Source organism: Petaurus breviceps, unplaced genomic scaffold (genome assembly GCF_028583685.1).
Source record: "Petaurus breviceps papuanus isolate PSGF00001 unplaced genomic scaffold, PetGlider_PUasm1.0 90535, whole genome shotgun sequence".
Taxonomy (NCBI): domain Eukaryota; kingdom Metazoa; phylum Chordata; class Mammalia; order Diprotodontia; family Petauridae; genus Petaurus; species Petaurus breviceps.
In genome coordinates this window covers 4,455,036-4,477,822 of record NW_027187270.1, presented here as the reverse complement: position 1 = coordinate 4,477,822, position 22,787 = coordinate 4,455,036, and the positions used below count along the sequence as shown (strand labels likewise).

The 22,787-nt window shown below is 46.6% G+C and overlaps 2 protein-coding genes across 4 annotated transcripts in view; one reads left to right on the top strand and one right to left on the bottom strand.

Annotated features, from left to right (window-relative positions):
* The window catches only part of ZDHHC15 (zinc finger DHHC-type palmitoyltransferase 15), an 80,497-nt gene extending 64,190 nt beyond the window's left edge, over positions 1-16,307 (top strand). The window contains exons 11-12 of one of the 2 annotated variants that reach the window (XM_069063118.1): positions 3,420-3,498; positions 9,099-16,307. In XM_069063118.1, the coding sequence (XP_068919219.1) occupies positions 3,420-3,466 (47 nt within the window). In that variant the 3' untranslated portion in view covers positions 3,467-3,498; positions 9,099-16,307. The remainder of the gene's footprint in view (positions 1-3,419; positions 3,499-9,098) is intronic. The other variant, XM_069063119.1, reaches the window with a different exon arrangement.
* Positions 16,308-19,705: 3,398 nt separating this feature from the next.
* Positions 19,706-22,787, bottom strand: part of UPRT (uracil phosphoribosyltransferase homolog) — a 34,827-nt gene continuing 31,745 nt past the window's right edge. The window contains exons 5-7 of one of the 2 annotated variants that reach the window (XM_069063113.1): positions 22,071-22,232; positions 21,383-21,481; positions 19,706-20,189 (exon numbers count right to left, since the gene is read on the bottom strand). In XM_069063113.1, coding sequence (XP_068919214.1) covers positions 20,083-20,189; positions 21,383-21,481; positions 22,071-22,232 — 368 coding nt within the window. In that variant the 3' untranslated portion in view covers positions 19,706-20,082. The remainder of the gene's footprint in view (positions 20,190-21,382; positions 21,482-22,070; positions 22,233-22,787) is intronic. The other variant, XM_069063114.1, reaches the window with a different exon arrangement.

The window sequence follows — 22,787 nt, the reverse complement described above, 5'->3', positions numbered from 1 at the left end:
AAGTGGAAAATCAGGATGGGAGGCAGTGACCATGTTACAGTGTTGAAGGCATGGGGATGACGGAGAAGATCAGGGATAGGAGAAGACATAAATAGAGACAGAGGATGAGCTACCAGAATTGGAAGAGAACCAGGAAAATCGAACATTATACCTAAAAAGCTCCCTAGAAATAGGACGTTATTGCCAGAAGCAGCCTTAGAAAATAGACCATAGAAGGTGGCATCTAGAAGAGCCTTTGGAACATGGGACATAGAATTGCAGATCGAGCGGAACTTTGGAGACCATCTAGTCTGACACACATTTTGTAGACAAGGATAATGAAGAGAAGGGTAGTGATTGTCCCCAAGTGACCTAGCCAGTTTTGGGTGAACAGTCCCAGTCTCTGTCTTTGAGCTTATAATAAATAAGAAGTCAGAATGACACTTTATTGCCCCAAATACCTGGTAAGGGCCACAGCAATGCCATGCCTATATGATCCTGGACTAGACAGAACAAGTGACAGAAATGAACGAGGAATGCTTCTGTGGCTGTAATTTTTCAGGATTTCACTTCTGTCTCTGTCAGATTCCTTCCCTGGAAAAAATGCAGTCTGGGAAGGGTGGAGAGTGTGTCTAAGTACCCACATTCTGCCTTTTTGAGTAACCAAAAAACCAAAGGGCTATCTGAAGGGGAGCTGCTGCTTTTTCTTCTTCCTGAAGTTCTTTGACCATGTGGAGAAATTTAGCACCATGTCCCTTGCTTGAATCATTTGACAACAGGGAAAATGTAGCTTCCTTCCTCAGAGTCCCCTGGGATAAGCCACCTGTGGGACCAGAAGGCTGGATCCAGAGCTGGAAGGGACCTGAGAGATCATCAAGTTCAACCTCCTCAGTTTATAGAGAAGAAAACTGAGGCCCTCAAAGAGGAAGAGACTGACCCCAAGGTCACAAATCTAGTAAAATGCAGTCAGGAATTGAACCCAGATCCTATGAGCCCAAATTCAATGTTCTTTCTGCTATGCAAGGCTCTCTTTCATTAGTGACCAGATAAAGCACTGTCCCACTCCAGAAAGCCTGGCCTCTAGACTCCCCCAGTAGCCTGAACCCCAGGAAATTCTGCCACTTCAGCTGGCAATATCAGGGTTTGCTAATGTCAAGGAGGTCTCATGCCCATCCAGCTTTTTGCCCTTTAGGATCTCAAAGCCCTTTGCTGAGACCACACTGACTTACCCTCCTACTGCATCTGTGGCCTGACCAGGAATGGCACTTTTCTGGTGCTCTAACTTGAGCAGCCTCAGTGTTCTCCTCTGTAAGATGGTTGTCCTCAGTAATCCTGAAGGTCTCTTTGAGCTTTAAATCCCGTGGCCCAACTTGGGAGCATCAGGGATTTCAGGAGGAAATTCCACTTGGAGAAACCATTGCAGAAATCAGCATCCCCAGTCAGTAGAGAATCTGCTTGTGCCACTGAGCATCAGAAGAAGGAAAGCCAAGCACGCCTCCCATGAATGCTAAGGCTCGCATTTGCTCAGCCTACTCACCTCAGCCGGCCGCAGAAACACACTAATGCTTAAAGTGCTGTAATAACCGAAGGCCTTGACTGTGTCACGCAGAGAATAATAAGGCTCAGATACTGTCGAAGTTGCCAGGCTCCAGATAAATCCCATTAGCAACAGGACATGGCCCCTGATGCTGACTAGCAGCCAGGAGCAGGTAGAGAAGATCAGATAATGGCAGCAAATCCCAACCCGGTGCTTTACAGCCCAGCAAGGGGCCCACCCCTGGGGGGGAGGCTCTGCCTCTGGGTAGCACGTCCCAGCCGAGCCCAGCCAGTCTTTAGAAATGTGCTCATCCAGGTCAGTACCAGAGAGTGAGGAGGCCTTAAATCTACAAGGAAGTAGTCTAGAGGTCATCTAGGCCAAAGCCTGTGCATTTTTATGGAAGAAACAGGCTCAGTGGGAGTAGATGACTTATTCAAAGTCCGGGACTAGTAAGTAACCAAGCTAGAATGGGAGGTCAGGGGTCAGACATCACAATGCTTGGTTTGGAGGCCGGCCGGCAGCGTGACCCTGGGTTTTCCCACCCCCCACCTAGTTTCTGATCTGTGAACATCTAAGTTCAATGCTGCACTGAGGGAGGTACACGTGCCTCCTAGGTGAGAGAGATTCAGGTGGAGAATGCACCTGCCCACCCTGGGCCTCTTTAGTCACGTGGGGCTATGACTTTGGTTCTTAAATCTGCTGCTTCCCAGGGTGGAATGAGGGAAGAAAAAGGAGCTAAGGATGAACCATGCCATTGGATTGTATTTGTCTGAAGACAGGCTGTCCTATCCCCAAATCCAGTCTGCTTAAGACCGGAATGAGGCCTAGGATGTTTGTCAGTAGATGCCTCCGGGAATATATGCATTTGGGGCCAGTAGGGGAGTGAATAGGCTGTGGGACAGGGAGTACAGGGAGGGCCGATGATGGATGGGCACTGGTTCCTGCAATGGGCTTTTACCAATGATTCTCCATGGCCAGTCTTAGGCTGGAAAAGTCCATTCTCAGGTCTGACATCAGACCTATACTCAGAAAGCCATGGATGGATCCAGGTACCCTGCTGTGGGCTTCTGCCCTCAGGTAGCCTTGCCACTTCCATACAGGAAAGAGACTGTACATGCAGATGTCTCTTGCCACCCTCCACAGACTACCACCCCCCCACCTAGGACAGGGTACAGGTCCATCCTGCTGCAGCCGCTCTGGCCTCTGGACAGGGAAAAAGCAACAAAGTAAAAGGGTCACATGGGGCTGGACCTCCTCAGAGTCCTTGCTAACCAGGTCATCTTGGAGAAAGCCTCAGTCCCCAAACCCCCAGCCCTCTCAACAGGGAATGGCAACACTGTGCGGGGAGAACTAGAGCCACAGGTCTGCCCTGGACTGCGTGAAGTCTAGGCTCACACATCCCCTCTGCATGGTCAGTCAGTCCGCCAGCACCCAGATAGTGGCTGTCATGTGCCAGGGATACAGAGAAGGACAACAGCCAGTCACTGTTCTTGAGGAGCTCAATCTACAGGAGGGAAGGAAAGAAGCATTTATCGAGTGCCTGCTGTGTGCAGCGCACTGCACCAAGTGCTTTACACATCGGAAGTCCATTGATCTTCCCAGAAGCCATGTGAGGGGAAGCTGTGCCCACCTGTCCCCATGCTGGGGGCAGCGAGGCTCCCACGATCATACTTGGTAGGGCAGATTTCCACTCACTTGCCTGTACTGGACAGGGGGAAGCTGTGCACATGCACGCATGGGTCCATATTCAATTATTGTTCCGTAGGAAGTCCCTGGAACAGTTCCATTTGCATTTGGTTTGTTTCTTTTTTCCATAACCATCTCATTCTAACAGCCTGGCCTGACTTGGACCAACCCACTGCATGACTGTGCATCTCACCTGTTTCCTTTCTCCACATTTTAGATTTCCCGGAAAGCTCATCATCGCTTACCATTGAAATGGAGACATAGCGCTTTCCCCATCTCCTGCTTGTGTCCGCTAGGTCAGTACTGGGGAAGAATCCTGGAGGAGGAGGACGAAGTCCTCAGCCCAGTGAACCCGGGTTCCAGTCATTTCTCTAAGATCATTTGCATAATCATTCTGTAGGTCATTTCCATCAAGGGGATGCTTCAGAGGATGCCCACAGCCCCTCAACTCATACCACACTTCTCATCTTGAATCAGTTCCTAATCACATGACCAATAGTATCCAGGTTTAGAGAGAGGGGGTGGTGCATTCCATAGCAATGTCATTGAAGTGAGTCCTTGGGTTTAGTTCATAGAAAGAATTCACAGTTCTGTAGTGGTTTGTGTATTCTTCCTATAAGCACTGTCATTACATCCATTTCACAGATGGGGAAACTGAGGCTTAGAAAGGTGACTTGCCCAGTATCCCACAGCTAGTAGGTGTTGGAACTGTACTCCTGACAAATGGGTAAGGTGGCTTTAGGGGGAGTCTGCTCTTACCAATGTCCTGAAAGACAACAAGGGATCTAGAAATGGCGGCGCCCAACGAGAGAGGCACCAAGGTATGGGAGAAAGAGCACTGGCTTGGGAGTCAGAGGCCCTGGGTTCAAATGCCACTTATTACTTGACCTTCCTGGACCTCGAATCCTTCATCTGATATGACAGGACAGGACCAGATGGACTTTGGGATCTCTGGCTGCCCTTGATCCTGGATTCCAGTTCAAGGTATTGATTTTCCCAGTGTACATTGCAAGCCTTATCCTAGGACCATGAGGGCCTCTGCTTGAAATTATAAAGGTTAAATATAGGTTGTTTTCTCCTGACTCCATTATACCAATTAATACTGTATCTCTACCTCCTCACGAAGAACACCCTCCCCTAGTCCCCTGTGTTAACTAGTGGCAGGCCAGGCTACATGTGGGATTCTCATTGCAAAGTATTTTCTTAGTGAAGAAGTAAACAGTTTTCTTCTTATAATACTCCCAAATAAATAAACCCAGTATAATCCACCAGGGAAAGATATAATTCTAGTAACAGGTCTGCCAGGGAGCTCAGAGTAGCAGCTTTCTGACACATGCTAGGATCAGATTAGAGGAGCTGGAAGGAATTTGAGAACAAGAGAATAGCAAAGCAGGGAGGGATCTGAGAACAAGAGAATGCCAGAACCAGGGGGAACTTAGAACAGCAAAGGTCACAGTTGAAAAGAACCATAGGACAGAGAATGTCAGAGATGGGCAGGGTCTTAGAACAGAATCTAGGGCCCTAGAATCGAGAATATTGAAGCTAGAACAAGCCTTAGAAAAAAAGAAAATCAAAACTAGAAGAGCCCTTTGAACAGAGACTGTCAGACCCAAGAAGGACCTTAGAATAGATCATGTCAGAGTCTATAGGACCATTAGAACTTAAGAATGTCAGAACCAGGAGGCACCTTAGACCCAAAAATGCCATAGCTGGGAGAGACCTCAGAAAAGAGAAAGTTGCATCAAGGGGGAACCTTAGAACAGGATTCACATCTGGGGGGAAGCTTAGAGCAAATTGTCATGTCTGAGAAGCACTTTTAAACAGAAAGTCTTGAGGCCAGAAGGGATATTAGAATAGATAGTGTCAGAACTAGAAGGGCCACTAAAACAGTGAACGTCAGGGATGAAAGAGGGTACTTAGAACAAAGAATTTCAGAGCTGGAAGGGATCTTAGTACAGATAATGTCAGAACTGGGACAGGCCTTAGAACAGAGAATGTTAAATAGGAAGAACCTTAAAACAAAGAACGGGTCTTCTGGGCAGGCCCTTAAAACACGGACTGTCAGAGCTGAGAGGATCTAAGAGCAGGCATAGGCCTTAGAACTGAGAATAAATATCAGAACTAGGAGAAACCTAGAATTTTGAACTTGGGAGGGGCCTTAGAATAGAGAATGTTGGATGTCAGAGGGACTTTAGAACAGGGAATGAGCGATCTGACAGACACTACAGAATTGAGAACATCAGAAGTGAAAGGGACCTTAGAAGAGAGATTGTCACAGCTGGAAGAAACCTTAGTCATAGGCTGTCAGAGCTGAGAAGAACTGCAAGGACCATAGAACAGGGGATGAAGGGACCAAGGTACACAAGAATGTCAGAGCTGGAAGAGGCCTTAGAACATGGACTAGCACACCTTCTAGGGAATTTAGAACATGGACTGTCAGAGCTAAAAGGGAGCTTGGAACAGAGAATGTCAGAGCTCAGAAGGGCCTTAGAACAGAGAATATCAGAGCTCAGAAGGGCCTTAGAACAGAGAATGTCAGAGCTCAGAAGGGCCTTAGAACAGAGAATGTCCAGGCCAGGATTGTCTAATAAGAGGTAATTTTAGGGCTTGAACAGTTTGTAGAAAAGAGAAAATCATGCAGGAGAGAATTTAGAATAGAGAACGTCAGAGCCTTACTACAGAAAATGTCACAGCTGGGAGGGACCTTAGATTATGGAGGAACAGGAAGAACTGAAAAGGACCTTGGAACCAGGAGTATCAGAGCTGGGATCTGAGGAGTGGGGGGGAGCACTTTAGGAAATAAATGCCAGCTTTTATGAATACTGTTATGCCAAAGGATCTTACGTTCTGTTGGGGGCTACAGCATGCTTTCTGATACCTACAGGATACCCACAAAATACGGTAATTTGGTGTGTGCGTAAGGGTGGGTACGGACAACGAGGCCGGGGAATCGAGAAAGGCATCTTAAGTTTGTGGTCCCCAGGCTGAGCTACATGAGCCAAGGCCTCAGGGAGGCAGAAATGAGGAAGGAAAGCATACCAAGCATGAAAGACATCCTGTGCAGGGTCCTGGAGGCAGGAAGTGGAACTTCATAACCGGTTAGGCCACTTCCTGCCTCTGACAGGGGGGAGTACCTTGGGACAGGGACTGTCAGAACTGAGGAGCTTCGAACAGAAAATGGCACATCATTGGAGGGACCTTGGAACTGCATACGGCAGAGCTGGGAAGGACCTTAGATCAGAGAATGTTAGAACTTGGAGAGATTTTGAAATGGTGGTCACAGCTGAGAGGGCCTTAGAACACAGACAGTTAATGCTGAGAGGGACAAACAAAGAACATCAGAGCTAAAAGGTCTGTTTGAACAAAGAATCTGTTGGGGGGTGGGGGAGAGCATCTTAAGCAGAAAATGTCAAAATAGACCTATGCCTTAGAAATGAGAAGGGCTAAAGAGGTTTTAGACAAGGGGATATCAGAACTAGGAAGGGCCTTTGAACAATGTCAGAGCTGAAAGTGGCCTTAGATTAGAAAATGACCTGTCTTGGAGAAATCTTAGAAACATCCCATTGTCTTTCAGAGCTCAGGGGATCTTAGAATAGAGAATATCACACCTGGAAGGGACCTTAGGCTATGAACTGTCACAGAATTTCAGAGCCAGGAGTCCTCAGAACAGGGAATGCCAGAGCCTGAAGGGACCTTGGATTGGAGGACAAGACATGGAAGGGGTCTTAGAACAGATAATGTCACATCTTGGAGAGGGACCCTTAGGACATGGACTGGCAGAACTGAGAGGAAGTTTGGAACACAGAATAAATATCACAGCACAGAGAAAAGGGAGTAATAGACCTTGAAGGGAAAAAAGGGAGTAATAGACCTTGAAGGGAACCTTCTTCTTGTTCACTTCTGCCCAAATCTTCGTGATGCTATTTGGAGTTTTCTTGGCAAAGATACTGGAGGGATTTGCTGTTTCCTTCTCTCACTCGCTTTACAGATGAGGAAATTGAGGCTAACAAGGTGAAGTGACTTCCCTAAGGTCTCACAGTTAAGTGTCTAAGGTCACATTTGACACCAGGCCCAGCACCACCTAGCTGCCCCTGAAGGGAACTTGGTACAGAATATATCAAAGCTGGAAGGGGACTTAGAACAGAGAATGTCAGAACTGCAGAACTGAGAGAATGTCCAAGCTGGCCACTCTAGGTTGGCCTTAGATCACAAAATGCCAGGCCTAGTGAGTCCCTTATAACAGCCACAACTGGCATTAGAAGAAAAGAAAAAATCAGAACTAGAAAGGATCATTGACCATGAACTTGTAAGGGCTGAGAGGGGCCTTCGAAGAGAGAATGATATAGCAGGAAAGGACCTTATAAAAATGACAGAACTGAGAGAATGTCACATCTGAGAGTGACTTTAGAACAGGGAATGGCAGAGCTTGGAGGGACCTTAGATCATCGAATATCCCATCTGTGAGTGGCTTTAGAACAGAGAATATGGGAGCTGGGGGTTCCCTATAGCACATAATGTAGGAGGAAGGAGAAAATCAGAGCTGGGAGAAAACTTCCAACAGAAAATGTTACAGATAAAGAGACTTTAGAACATGGATCATCAGAGCTAGGAGAGACCTTAGAAGAATGTTGAGGCTGAGGGATGTCTCAGAGTATGTTGATGCATAGAAAAGAGAAAAGTTGAGCTAAGAGGGTCCTTAGAACAGAGCATGTTAGACCTGCAAGGAACCTTAGGAAAGGGAATGGCAGAGCTAGGAAGGAATATAAAACAGTGAAGGTTAAAACTAGGACCAACCTTGGAACAGAGAGTGTCAAAGCTGGGCAGTGCCTTAGAACGTGCCTTAAAAGAGCTCTCAAAGCTCTTCAGAACAGGGAAAGTTGGATCTAATAGAAACCACAGAATAGAGAATGTCTCAGCTCGAAGAGATTTTAAACAGTGAAGATAGGGATTGGAAATGCCCAATTACCAGAGGATGAAGCAGCTAGGTTGCTCAGTGGATAGAGTTCTGGGCCTGGAGTCAGGAAGACAAAATCTGGCCTCAGACACGCACTAGCTGTGTGACCCTAGGCAAGTCACTTAACCTCTGTTTGCCTTAATCCACTGGAGAAGGAAATGGCAAACCACTCTAGTTTGTTTGCCAAGAAAACCCCATGGGGGGCGGCCAGGTAGCACAGCGAGTAAGAGCACCGGCTCCAGTGTTGAGAAGACCTGGAGATCGAATCCCGGGCTCAGACACTTAGCACCCACCCAGAAACACCTGGCTGTGTAACCTTCAGCAAGTTACTTAACCCCAATTGCTTAGGGGCGGCCAGGTGGCTCAGCGAGTAAGAGCACCGGCTCCAGTGTTGGGATGACCTGGATCAAATCCGGGCTCAGATACTCAGCACCACACCCAGAAATAACTGGCCATGTAACCTTGAGCAAGTTACTTAACCCTGATTGCTTTAAAAAAAAAACAACCCATGGACAGTATTGGCAAGCTATGTCCCACAGGGTCACCAAGAGTCAAACACAACCAAACAATACCAGAAAATGTAAGAGCCAGCATAGGCTAGGAGAAAATCGGAGCTAAGTGGGACTTTAGAATAGAGAATGACACATCTAGAAGGGATCTTCCCTATAGACTGTAAGAAACAGGACCAGAGAATATCACAAATCTTGGAAGGACCTTCCAACGTGGACTCTCAAAGATGGGTAGGACCTTTGATGGGTGATGTCAGAGCTGGAAGGGATCTTAGAACACCAAGTGTGCTATCTGGGAGGGACTTCTGTTTACAAATCATTTAATGATGTGAGATGTGATGCGATTTACCCATAACTTGTGTCAGAGACAAGATCTGGCTCCCCAGCTCGACCCCTGTTTGCTCACCAAGCATGTCTTGGTTTTTGTCCTCAGGCCCCCATCACCTCTCCTTCCTGTGAGGCTGGCAGAGTTCAAGATCTGGAGATGCCCAGTGTTCGAACGACACCACGGTGGAGTATGATTGGATCCCAACCCTCACGATCTGGAAATACCCCATCCCATGCCTGATGTGCTGATTGTTTGGGGCTTTCTAAGTCCCTTTTTCATGTAGTGACTCCACTAGGCAGGTTGACGGCCACTGGTCCAGGCCAATCCTCCCTCGCCTCTTTCCCCTTTCTCCCCAGTCAGTGAGGGCCTTAATGCAACACTGGGCTTCTTTCCATTTGCTCTGGCACGCCCCTTGACCTGGGAAGCCCAGGAAAGCCCCTGTGTGTGAGGGGCATTTGAGTATGTGTGCTGCATGCGCCTCTGTGTGTGTGTGTGTGTGTCTGTGCATTTATACAGATGCAAAAGTACATGTATGGGTGCGGGCTGTGTACATAACCTGGCATTAAGGTAACGGCTGATCACAGGAAGAACCAAGATTGCGAACCAAGGCTGTGAAGACATGAGCTTCCCCATCCCCCACTCCCACCCCAATTGGCTGACCTCTTGAGACCAGGCAGGACCTTCTGATTGCTGAAAAGGCCCAGGGAACTGAAGCACTATGGGAAACTATCCCCAGCCCATTTTCCCTCCTCACCCCTGGGGCCTCAGTTTGAGTCTGGCCCCCAAGTCTAACTGCAGCTCAAATCCTTCCCCCCCCCCCACCAAAAAAAAGGCAGCACTCTCACCAACCTTCAGCTGCTCAGGGTTTGAGCCCAATCCCACAACAGGCCCAAGAGAAAAAATAACACCATATCCCAGCTAGGAAGGACCATAGACATCATTCTGTCCACATACACACTACCCCCACCTCCCATCAAAGCAGAAGAAACTGAAGCCTTGAAAAGAGAACAGATTTGCTTATCCAATCACATGGCAGATGCAGGATTTGAACCCAGGGCTTTGGACCCCAGTCTAGTGTGATTTCCTTTCCACCCTGTTGGTAAAGGAGCTAATAGATAAGCTCAGAGCAAATTCAGGGCAACAAGTACCTCCCCCCCCTCCAAATAGTTTCCCTCCCCCCCAACATGTTGCCCTCCCCCAACACATTTCCCCCACCCCACATCTTTCCCTCCTCCCCAACATGCCCTCCCCCTAACATGCCCTCTTTGCCCAGCATGTTTCCTTCCCCCAACATGTTTCCCTCCTGCCACAACACGTTTTCCTGCACACACACACATGCACACATCTGTGTACCCTGTGTTATTAGACTTTACAAGCAGATTTAATGAGGACTGAGAAATGATTGCTCTGAACTGTGGGCCATGGGCTTTGAGGACGATTTTTCAATCTTAACCCTGTTATTTTCCTAAGGAAAAAGTTTCAGAGCTCCCATTAGCCCTAGAGCTCCCACCACGTAAAGACTTCTGTTTACTCACCAGGGGTTAGCATATAAACATTGATAAACTGAGCAGTAACACGCCAGTCCTTTCTTTGACCTTTTCAAAGCTTCTCTGGGAGCTCGGCCATTAGGATGGCTCGGTAGTTTCCATTTATCGCCCTCTTTCCTTATAATCAGCCTCTCCCTAGTCCTCGGTGCAGTGTGTGGCCGCTAAAGCTGTTTACCCTCTCCTAATACCTTGGAGTACTGATGCATTCAGCTTCCCTGGCAAGCCTCTTGTTCCCAGCTGCTGAGAGGAGAGCAAAGAGAAGGCCAAGGCCTCCCAGGCCAGCCTTCACAGCATGCATGGCTGTGGGATGGAGCTCGTGGAGCTGGGCTTTCATCAAAGCTTCCAGCTGCTGGGCCAGGCTCCAAGGAAGCTGAAGCCACAGGTAGTGGGTGGACCCACTGGTTTGGGGCACACCCAGAGTCCTCTGGCCAAGGCAGCTTCAGGAGCAAAGCTGAACTGTTATGGTGGCGGTTCCTTCTGACTACTGGCTGAAGTTAGATTCTTGGTCCTTGGAAAAGCCTGAAGCCAGATGACAGCCTGAGCCTGTGTCCTCACAGCTTCTGTATGTCACCCCCCAAGAAGAGAGAGAAAAGCCCCCTCTCTCCTACCTGGGTAAATTCTCCCCTTCCCCCTCCTCTAGACTGGAAGCACAGGAGAGGAGGTGGATGAAGATCCAACCTCCCTCACCTTAAAGGCATAGAAACAGAGGCCCCGAGTGGGAAAAGGGCCTGCAGGGAGGCAGCTGAGCCACCATTTGAACTTGGCTCTTCCAGTTCCCAATCTAGTGCCCTCTCTACCCTACCAAGCTGCCTTTTCTGCCAGTGGTTCTGCTAAAGCATCTACTATCCCCAATCTCAGGCTAGGTGATGTCTCCCATTCCTGGCAAATATTAGCATTCCCCTCCCAGAAGTCAAATCATGAAGGCCATGCCAAGGAATCCTAGGAGAGAAATGGCATAGTCAGCCCCTTACAAGCCTCTACTAGAGGGCTCCAAGAGGCCAGCTAAGGCATTCTTGGCACCTTGGTTCCACTGGCATCCAACAAGGTCATAACCTTGGCTTTCCAGAGGTCACCTTAGGGCTGACCGCTGCACCAAGCTAGAAAGAGATAGTACGTTTGCTTAGAATCCAAAACTGTCCAGATGTTAGCTTAGAGCTGAAAGGAAGCTTAGAGACCATTTGATCTAGTGCATTTCAGTATAATTGGTTTCCTTTGTAATCCTACATATTTTCCTAGACACATCTAAAATGATGGTTTTGAGAAGGGCTCCACGGGCTTCGCCAGATTATTCGAATGCCCACTGGAACAGGCCTGTCTTTCTTATGGACTTCTCGCCACTCGGTGCTCCAACCATCATCCCTCATTTTTCCCATCTGTGCTGAAAGGTGCTAGTCTTCTGTCCTCACCTCAGGCAGTCCAATACAGGGCTAGAATGAGAAGTGGGACCACCCCAGTATTACGAAATATCCTGTGATCACATGAGCCCTTAATGCCTTTCTCCTTTATGGGGCAACAAGATGGGGATGACTTTCTCTATTTTTTTAGCTAGAGAAATGAAGGCTCAGATAAGAAGTTAGGAGCTGTTAGGCTCAGTTAGGCAAGGCTGACTCAGCTGGGAACATTGTGGGAACAGATGCATTAAGGGACTCCATGCCTTCTTTTGACAAAAGGGCCCCCAACATTGTCTCCTGGCGACAATCACCCCCTTTGTGCATTCCTGAACCTCGACTTCTGAGGGCAGCTACAAGTGGAAAGCGCCAGAGGCTTTGGAATCAAAGACCCCAGGTCCATGGCTGGGCTCTGCCATTTCCCAGCTCTGTGACTGGACACCGAGTCTCACTTCCCTCATTTGTAATGAGATTGGGCTAGACGAGCTCAGAGATGGCTTTCAGGGCTAGATCCTAGGACCCAGGATCTCTCATGTGCTGTCACACTGATGTTGCTTGGTCTCGAATCCTCTGCCAGTCAGAAAGCGTCCCAGATGAGATGATCAGAATCCTCCTCGAGATGGCTTTCTTTGAAAATTCATGAGCTCCATAAAACCAGCAGGAAAGAGAAAATAACATTTAGAGTGTGAAGGGTCGTTAGAGATCCTCTGGCCCAATCGCGTCTGTTAACAAATGAGGAAACAGGCCAAGTGAAGGTGGGATGTCACTTGCCTGACGTCCCACAGCTAGGAAGTGGCAGAGCTGGGATTTGAACCTGGGTCTTCTGCCCCCAAATCCAAGGCTCTTTCCACCATGTCTCAGTTGGCTTTGGAGGTGCAGTCCATTTGCATTTCTTTCAACACAGCCAAAATGTACAGCATCGATTAGTAGCCTTTTGCATGCAGATGAAGTGTAACATACCAAGGAACAGGCACTTCCAAAAAGCACACAGCCAATAACCATTCACTTCCCAGAGAGGACTGAGTCTGACTCCAGGACCATACTACAAGGAAGTTCATGTGCTCTACAGGAGGCAGCCAGAAAGCACCTTCCCCAAGGTATGGGACCATCCTCCCAGGCATTAAAAAGAGATTAATGAATGTACTGACCAAGAAATGGGCTTTCTGTAGCAGAGGGGGCAAGAGGAGATGATATGATTGAAATGCCTTTGGGAAATAACCCCTCTCACCAACCTCCTGCTGGCTAACCTAAGCTAAGGGGCCAGGGGCCAGAGAAGGGGGCTTCTGCTCTTTCTCTGTAATGTGTTCAATGGATTGCCCCTCTGAGCAAAAGAACCAAGTCACTGTTCACTCAGCAATTCAGGGCAGGTTGCCAGTTTGCTACTCATGCTCCCCTTCCCCATTTTCTTGGTTTCATCTGTGCCAATGTGACTGATTGTGGTGCTCTGAGTATTGATCACAAAAGGCTGGCAAGCTCTACTTTCCCATGTTAATGTATTAAAAGTATATGCACGGGGTTATTTCTTATAGACGATATACTATGGTCTCATTAAAAAGTTTTTGCCTATTTTCTGTCAGTTTCCACACACCCCATTAGATGGAATGGAAGACAGTGTGGGGTTCATGCACCCCCAGGAATCTGTCACACTGATTCCACTTGCAGACTCCTATTCTGTCCGAGCTAGAAGGGACCCTTGAGATCACCAAGACCAACTCCTTTGTTTTATAGAGAAGGAAACTGAGACCCAGAGAGTGGAAGTAGAGAGAGGCTGTTAGGCGGTGCAGTGGAGAGAATGTTGGACTTGGGAGTCAGGAGACCCGAGTTTGAAAATCTGCCTCAAATATTTATCAGCTGTGTGACCTTGGACAAGTCACTTAACTTCATTCTGCCTCAGCTGACTCCTCTGTAAAAGAGGGATAGTAATAGCACCTATCTCCCAAGGTTGTTGTGAGAATCAAATGACAGCATATGTACAGTATTTTGCAAACCTCCAAACGCTGTAGAAATCCTAAGTGATCATTATTATTGTCCTCCCTCATACAACTAGCAAGCCTCTATGCTTGCCTTTAAAACGCCAAAGTTCCCCTGGGCTCTCTTCCTATTTTCAGAATTAACAAAGCTTAGACCTAGTTTCAGTTTGGGCCCTTATCTGAATTGAGGTTATTTAGAAGTGATGGGCAAGTTTAAATGGAAATGTTGAATTCTACCCATCTGCCCAGAGAGGTATTATGCATTCAGAATCTGTAGGCTAGCACACACAAGGTGGGGGCAGAGGCAGCCAGATCTAGCCGAACCCACAAAGCCTGGGTTTCACATCCCAACCCCTAACATACACTGACTAGGTGAGAGCCTCTTGCTAGACTTGCACTGGGAGGGCAGGCTTCCTCACCTGGGCCTTCCCTGTACCAGGGCAGGGAGAGAAAACATTGTGTGTTCCTATTCTTCCATTTTACAAACACTAAAATGATTGTTTAAATCCACATAGATTGGTCCCACCCCCACCCCACCCTTCCCAATCTAATAAGCATTTTTCTATTTGCCAGGTACCAGGTTTAAAATCTAATTTTAATCTGCAGCCCCACTAAAAAAGTAAGTGACTTGTTTTCTTCTTGACTCATGAAAAGGTACCCTTTCCCCCCATAGCAGACAGCCCTGAAGAATCCAAAAGTTTTCGACAAACCATTTTTTAAGAAAACGTGGGTTCGAGGGGGAGGACCCTTCACTCTCAAGAAACTTTTAGCAACTTAACCAGTTTGGCCCATCGGCATAGACTCCCACACCCCGCTGCAGAAAAGTTTGGCAAAGTCTAAGAATGGGAATTGGAATGAAAGTGTAGAAAAACCTAAGGATTTGCCCAATCACATGACTGCAGTTGAGATCTATCAGTGCACTGGTCAACAATGAAGGTCCTCTCTGGAGGGGGCAGGGGGGCGGGGCTGGGGATGGATTAAAGAACCAAGGGCCATTAAGGAGAACTAAAGGCTAGGCAGAGTTGATACGACTCCCCTTTAACTCATTAGCTTGTGATTTCCCCCAAATTCAAAACTTTTCTTCCACGGTGTTCTCTCTCTCTAGACACTGAGGATACTCCTGTTAGCTAAGTGGCCCAGAGAGGTGACTTCAGAGCTCTGCTTCTGGGCCTGCTTATTTTCAAAAGACAGTCACCTGGAGAGTGTGCCATTGCTAATTAAGCCAATTTTTTCAAGTACTGTCCTTTGTCATGGACTCAGAGCTTTCTACTTTTGCCCTGCCTAAAGGATTTGGGGAAAGTTAACTTGCACAAAAATAATTGGACCTAGCATAAACTTTGCATTTTTAGAAGACTCTCAAGAAGTGCAGATAGTAGCTAACTATTAGCACTGAAATAATGCTTGAAAAGTTGCAAAATGCTTTACAAATACCTCCTTTGATCCTCAACCCTGGGACAGGTAGGTGCTATTATTATGCCCCATTTTAGAGATTAGGAAACTGAGGCAGAGGGTACATGACTTCCCTGGTTCATGAGGTTAGGAGCTGTCTGGGGCTGGATAGGAACTCGGGTCTTCCTGTCCCCAGGTCCAGCACTCCGTGCATGATGGTGCCACCTTGCTGCGGCTGATAGCGCAGCATTCCCATTAGCTAGACTGAAGACGGACCCTGGGTATTTTTTCTGGTGCCAGCTAACACAGCTCTCACTATACTAAACTTTCCGCATTACTAATAATCACTGCCATCAGCTGTGCCATCTCTGTAGTCAGTGGCAGCATGGCAAAAGCTGGAGAGACATGAGGAGGGCAATACCTCTCTTAAACCCAGCATCATCCATTCAAATGCTTATGTGCCCCTGTGTACATCCAACCTGTGCTCACAGTTTCCAAGGCATATTACAAGTAGAGCATGTTATCCAAGTTACTCTTTTCAGAACATCTTGTTTACCATTGAGTCAAGTATTGGCATGGACAGCACTCAGGACAAGTGCAGTCCTGAGCATCGTGTACCCGCTGGTCCCCCCCCCCCATGAGCTGGGGGACCAAGCGCTTCTGCTGAAAGGAAAGCAGCCAAAATGACATCTCTTGGAGTGTTTAGTTCATGTTAGTGATATTTTAGTGATGTTGACACTGGTTTTTAAATATTAAAAAAATGGATTCTTGTGAAAATTTTTCTGCATAAAGCATTATGTTCATTGTTTTCTTGTCAAGCCTTCACCATTGGTTATTGGATGCTACATGTATAAGGTTTTAATAGTATCATTACTAAGTTCGTAAGTTTCAGTACTGTATGTACAATATTTTGGTGTCATTTTCTATTGTGTTTGGATTTGTTTCTTCCATAGGAAATGTACAGAGTTTATATACTCTTGGGCAGTTCACTGCATTAAAAATAATCTGGTTTTGACTAAATTGCTCAGTTTTTTTAGTTCAGAGGCTTACAGATCTCAAGCTAGATGGGGCCTAATGGGCGGGGAGACTAGATGGCCCCTGGGTGGTGGGAGGTCTTTGGGTAAGCCCTTAAACCATGCCCAGAGTTACTGAGGCCTAGGTCCTCTGACTTCCTCTGCCAGGATCATGAAAACTTGAACAATTCTCCCAAGTCTGAACTGTTCAACAGATCATGAAATTTGGTGAAAAGACTCCAACTGAAGAAAAGAGGCTTGCTTGCTCTAGTAAAGTAGTGAGGGTGGAGGGACAGAGGAGGACCCTGGGGAAATAGTTCTTACTGCCTCCCTTGGGCTTCCCATGTGATAACCAAGTCGAGACAATTCCAGTCACAGGAGGAACCTTGGGAACCATCTAGCCCCATTGCCTCATTTCACAGGAGGAAACAAGTCCAAGAAGGTGAGCTTCAATTTAGTTCAGACATTAAGTGGCCTCCAAATGGAGAATGGGAATGTGACTGAAATCCCGCGCTCCCCCAGTGGTAACTAGTTTGTCTGCAACATAACCACGTCTGCCCCTTAAGCAGTTATAGCCCAAGCCCCCCTCCATTCCTTGCTCCTGCCCTCGCTAGCGCAACATCCCCATCCTTTACCTTCCAGATCACGGACAAGCTGAGGATGAGGGCCCCCAACTCCCAAGCCAGTAATAGCCACAGCCCTCCGTGTCTGCATCACAAATCTCATTGCATTGTCATTCTCCCCAAAGCTGCCCCTCTTGCCCATCTCTCTTTCTGGAAACCACCATGATCCCAGGCTCCCACAATTCCATTACCTCTTTTTGCTTGACCTCTCATCAGCTAAAGCTGTTCTCACCAAAGTTACCCAATCCCCTGGCCTCTTTCTAGTCTTCATCTTTCCTGACCTCTAACATAGATAGATGACTTTCTCTTTCTCGATACTCACTCTCTCCCCTTAGGGTTGATGAACATAAATGTATCCACCTATAAAAACTCATCTGCACACTTAAAAAACTTGGAATTTTCTAACTTGATTAGAAATCTTCCAAATGAAGAATTTCACTGAGTTTTGAACCCATTTGTTATTAATATAAAATATTTATAAATGATGTAATTATATAAATAAAACATACAATTAGAAATCTAAAACTACAACCCCTTCCAATTAGTTTATAATTGATGAACATAAAGACAGAAATTTACTAGCTGAACTTCCAGAGAAAACTTTTGCTTAACTGCTGGATGGGAACAGCCCATGATGCACTCCTTCTGATGGGATCCTTGTATCTTTCTGAGTTCCCTTGTTCAGCTATGACAGCCACTCACATCAAAGTGAACTTAGGCCCACGCCTTCAAATCCCTGTGTCACAGTGGTAAGCCAAGATTTTCAAAAATAATGAAGCCTATTCAATCCCATTTCTCTCACCACAAATATCATCATTAATATTTTTAGTGAGAAAAAAGGTTTTCTGCACCATTCATAGATTTTCAAATTATCATTTCATCTTTCTCCTCCTTTTCAAATTGCCACTTTCTGTGTAAGATTTATAATGTACATAATTACTAGTACAGTAGCACAGACATATAATTTATAAATGAGTAAATATTCACATATGGGGGTAGGTGCTCAAAAATCTTTTACTGATAGGTGTATGTGTGTTCAAAAGAGTTTAGCAACTACAGCACTACGGATACAAAGGCTTAACTGGGGTCAGAGAATGGTGATATGCCTAATACCAAAATGGCAGGTCTTCATTTCCTTGAAATGCATTTTCATGTACATGTGAATAGGGAATTCAATTTTAACAATACAACAAGGCCACAGCAGAGAAGAACTAAGCAGCACTTTAAAGCAGCGCTGGCCTTGCTATGTAGCCCTGCTGGTTTCCATCTTCCCTGAAGCTGACTAGAATAAACCAAGGCCCTGAATGTGTCAAAGTACATAACTGACAGTCAGTTATGATAACTGACACGTTTACCCAAGACTTTAACACACATTCTGATTGTTCCCCAAGGTACACCTGTGAGGTATGCACAGGTGGCAGCCCCATTTTATAGATGAGCAAACTAAGGCACACAAAGATTAACAGGTAATATAGGAGAGGAGAGCAGGGCTTTGCCCTGGGTCTTCCAATTCCAAATCCTGTGTTCTTTCCCCACATCCCAGCTGCCTCCCTAAGAACATGAAAGCCAGACTGGCCACAGGAAAACTGCAGTGTATACTTTGCCATCAGAGGCATCTTATAGTGTCTGATAATGAATCAGTGTGGCACAACTGGAGAAGCAATGAATTTGGAGTCAAAGGACCTGGATTCAAATAGACTCTGCTGCTTTCTACCCATGTGACTGTGAGCAGACTCCTTCCTGTCTCTGAGCTACCTGTAAAACGAAAGTGACAAAGAAGAGGAGCCCCAGCTCTCAAGCCCCTCCCTGCTCCCCTCTGCCCATCCCTCCCTCCCTCCCCTCCTGGACAGCCATTGCTGCCATTTCTCTCAGCAGCTCAGTTCTATTGGAGATTAAGTCTTCCACTTCAGAAAAGCAGCAGGTCACACCTCAGCCTGTACTCCCACAAATCCCTAATGACTCAAGCAACCAGCCAACCACCACTGGTAGAATTGGTTTTTTAATATCAATGCAAAATAGGGTACAGCTTTTTACAAGCAGTTGACCAAGAAGCTTTTGTTTCAAAAATGATTTCTCTCCATTTTGGAAGCCAAAATAGCAACACCCACAAATTATTGGAATTATACAAAACATGACCTTCTTTTGTCCCATTTCGGCACATCTACAATTGACAAAACTTGCCAAATGACTTTTCCAAATCATAGTCTTCAAGTAAAAAACATCAATATGGAATCACATCATTTTAATTTACTTATTGGCCAGAAGACCAAGGAAGAAACCATTCTGCCTGCCACCACCCCCTACCCCGCCCCATTCACACCCAACCATCATTTCCTTTCTCTGGATTGATGGTATTTAACTGTATTTAGCCTTCCTGTGCTGCCATTCTGACTTCCCTGGGGTAGTCAGTGGGTGTCTCTGCTACAGCCCAATTGCCAAAATGGTCCCCTTTTCCTTCACTGCCCAGCCAGCCACTCACTGCTTGGGAAGTGAGCCACAAAAAAATAATGAACCAGCTGAAAAGTCAAGCACACATTCTGGGGCTGACATCTTGGGTCTGCCAGCTGAGCACGGATAGGAAAGAAAATGAGGAATTCCAGAAGCATTCAGTTTTGTTTATGAGTCACCAGAAAGAGCCCAAAGTGGGAAAGTGAAGAATAGAAGATGGAAAGTGGGCTTAGTACACACACACACACACACACACACACACACACACACCTTCTCTTTCTTTCTCTTTTTCTCTCTCCAGCAGAAAGCAAACAGAACACAATGCAACTCCCAGTGGGCCTTCAAGAACTGACTCTTTTTGGTTTTATTTGTAACTACAAGAAACCTCGGAGCAGGGCAGTTCAGAAACTAGAGAATAAATTAATTCACTGAAGAGTCCAGTAATTTGCATAAGCACATGATTAAAATTCCCATCAATTCTAAGAGCTGAGTGTGCCTCATGATTGCACTTGGTTCCAACAGTCAAGAAATAACCAAATTAAATGAAGAGACCGCCAATATTTCCCATTTGGCCCAGAAAAAGAAATCCATTTAAACAGCCCCTCCACCTCACCATCTCATCTCATTCCCCAACTGAAACAGGACAGCAAGAGGAAACTCAATACACTTGCTCTTCTAATATCGTACAGGGAAACCCAGTGTTCCTCGAACTTAATCTGTTCCAAAATACTTCTGTCCAAAATGTGTTGGTGCAACAGGATGGACCTCTGTGGTTAAAATCGTGATGTCTGGGAACTCCTGGATGATTGACGTGGCACCTTGAGAAAAGGAACAAGGACAAAGGAAAACCAGTATTATCCCTAGACTGGATGGGTTGGTTTGAGGCAGAGTAATGGGCTAGCAGAGAATGGAGAATAGCAGTTACAGAAAGTGTGAGCCCTGACACTCACTCACTGGCTGCATTAGTCTGGAAAAGCCATTTTGCCCCTGAGCCTCAGTATCCTCATCTGTAAAATGGGGTTAATTCTTGCTTCAATGATAGTATTTCCATGCTTGGAATCAAATGAAACCTCAAGTCATCAGAACTGTTTATTTCATAGTTGCCTACTTCCTCTTAAGAGGGAGCTGACTTTCCAAGGTCATCTTGCCTTCTTTGAGAGGGGAGCTCTCCTTCACCCTATGCCCTGAGGCCTTCCAGTCAGCAGCAATCCCTCCCCCCCACCTGACTACTACTACCAACCAATGGTCTTTATCTCTCCCTTTCTGTGCTACTTCAAAGTGATGCCTCCTAGCCCTCAAATCAACTAGTGCTAAGCCCTGCTGCTCACATTTACAAAGCACTCTGCACTTCCTCCTTGACTAAGGTGTTCCCACTGCTCCCCCACCCCATGTCTCATCATGCCCTAACAATGAGCTTAGGCAAGTTCTGGTAAGTCCTACCAAGCTAGAGAAGCTTCCAGGTCAGGCCCAACAATGGACTAGCAGCCTAGGTAAATGGTCAGAGGGTCATCTCCAGGCTAGCCAAAGACTTGATGTGGTTCTCTTGCTCAGAACCTCACAAAGAGCACCCACAGAGGCAGAGGGGCAACAGAGATAATGGCCAAGCTGACGGAAGCACAGACATCCTGATAGATAGATATGAGATCAGTTTGCACACAGCTTTTCCCCCAACCCTCTGAGGCAGGCACTAGAAAGTAGGATGTTCCCCATTGGACACTCAGAGAGACTGCCAAGCAGCAGACCCAGGATGGAACCCTCCGACTTCTGATTCCAAGTCCAGTGCCCTTTCCCCAACGCTCAGCTGAATCACAGGCTCTACAGCAGAATCTGGCTCTACATTTCAAAGTGCTATTTCCCCTAGTGACAAGGGCAGCCAGCACATAGTCATTTTAAACATACCCACTGGGGACAGACTTAACAAGAAAGTAAAATAAAGCCAGGGCTTTCCATAAGAGAAGCTAAGCAGATGCACATTTGCCCATTCTATACCTCATCTGGAGTCTGGACTTACCATGAGGAGTAGAAAAGAGACTGAGGACAATGATGACACTGGGTTGAACACCATGCTCTATAAGGACTTTTACAGCCTCAATGACAGTATTTCCAGTGCCTGAAATAAAATGAAACCCAAGGCCGTTAAAATCCTTTTATGGTCACTTAATTCCTCTTAAAGAGTCTCTGCAGCTCCCTGATGCAGACCATAGGCAAAACCACATGGGAACGGACCTATTCTCTAGCGAGGGGATCTCACTACGGGACTTCAGAATCTCAAACCCAAAGTCACCCTTTCAAAGCCCACTGGCCCATGTGAGTAATGTGAGTCCCAGAACCAATGTGAAGACCAAGAAAACTGGGGATCACAAAGATAAAGATAAATCTTTGAGAAACTCCCAGCCGCCTTCACTGGCCTGGAGAACAGATACAGTGCAATGTTCCCTACATTCCATTTCTTTGATCTCATCACATCCCTTGCCTCGGTGTGTCCATTTAAAGACACAAAATCCCTTTGGAAATAATGAAGTCTGATCACAGTATATTCTGATATCTGGCAATCAATTCACACATGAACTGCCCATGTTAACTCAGAAGCCCCGAGAGCTGGAAGTGGTTTTGCCTGGAGGGTTAGCAGGCCAGGGGTCATGCACCAGAATGAGCCCTCCCTCACCAAAGATTCCAGAGCACAATGAGCATGCACTCACTTAGAATTGGATACATCAGCAGGACTTTCCTCCGGTAAATGTCTGGGGGGAACTTGGCATAATAGACTTTGGCTCTTTGGGTCTCCTCATCACTCTGGATCAGAATCTTTCCAATTCGGATTGAGCGGCAGCAATCCCGCAAACCCTGTTCCATGGCCTCCCCTGACGGCAGAGATGGGGAAGAACATGGTGAAATGGCTAAAGTACAACCCCCGGCTATTGGGACAGATACAGAGGGGACACCATCCAAAAGGAGGCAATGCCCTCTCTGCCAATAAGGGAGGATCAGCAGTCTAGAATGTTCTAGAATGGAACCCTTCAGTTCTAGGTGTTGCCTAGTAAAGCTAGCCGTGTTGAAGCCTGCTAGAAAAGAAAGTGTTACTAAACAAAAAGAAAGATATGAAGTGCTGCTGGAGTGCAGAGGGCCTGAGTTCGCTCCTGAGCTCTGATGCCTTATGAGGGGATCTGGCCAGGACACTCACCTGGAGATGCCTCTAACATGAAGGCAATAAACCTTGCCCTCGCTGGGGGGCCGTGAGGTTCGAAAGTGCTATAAAAACAGGATTGATTTCTTAGTTCTCATGTCTAGTGCCACTGTGCTTCTGGGGTTAGCAAGGCAGAAAAAGTGCTGTGTTCTCCTGGCTCATGATCTTCTGTGATATTCCTAACATTTTTTCTTCCCATTATTTTAAATAAGATGCTTAAATCACAAAAACC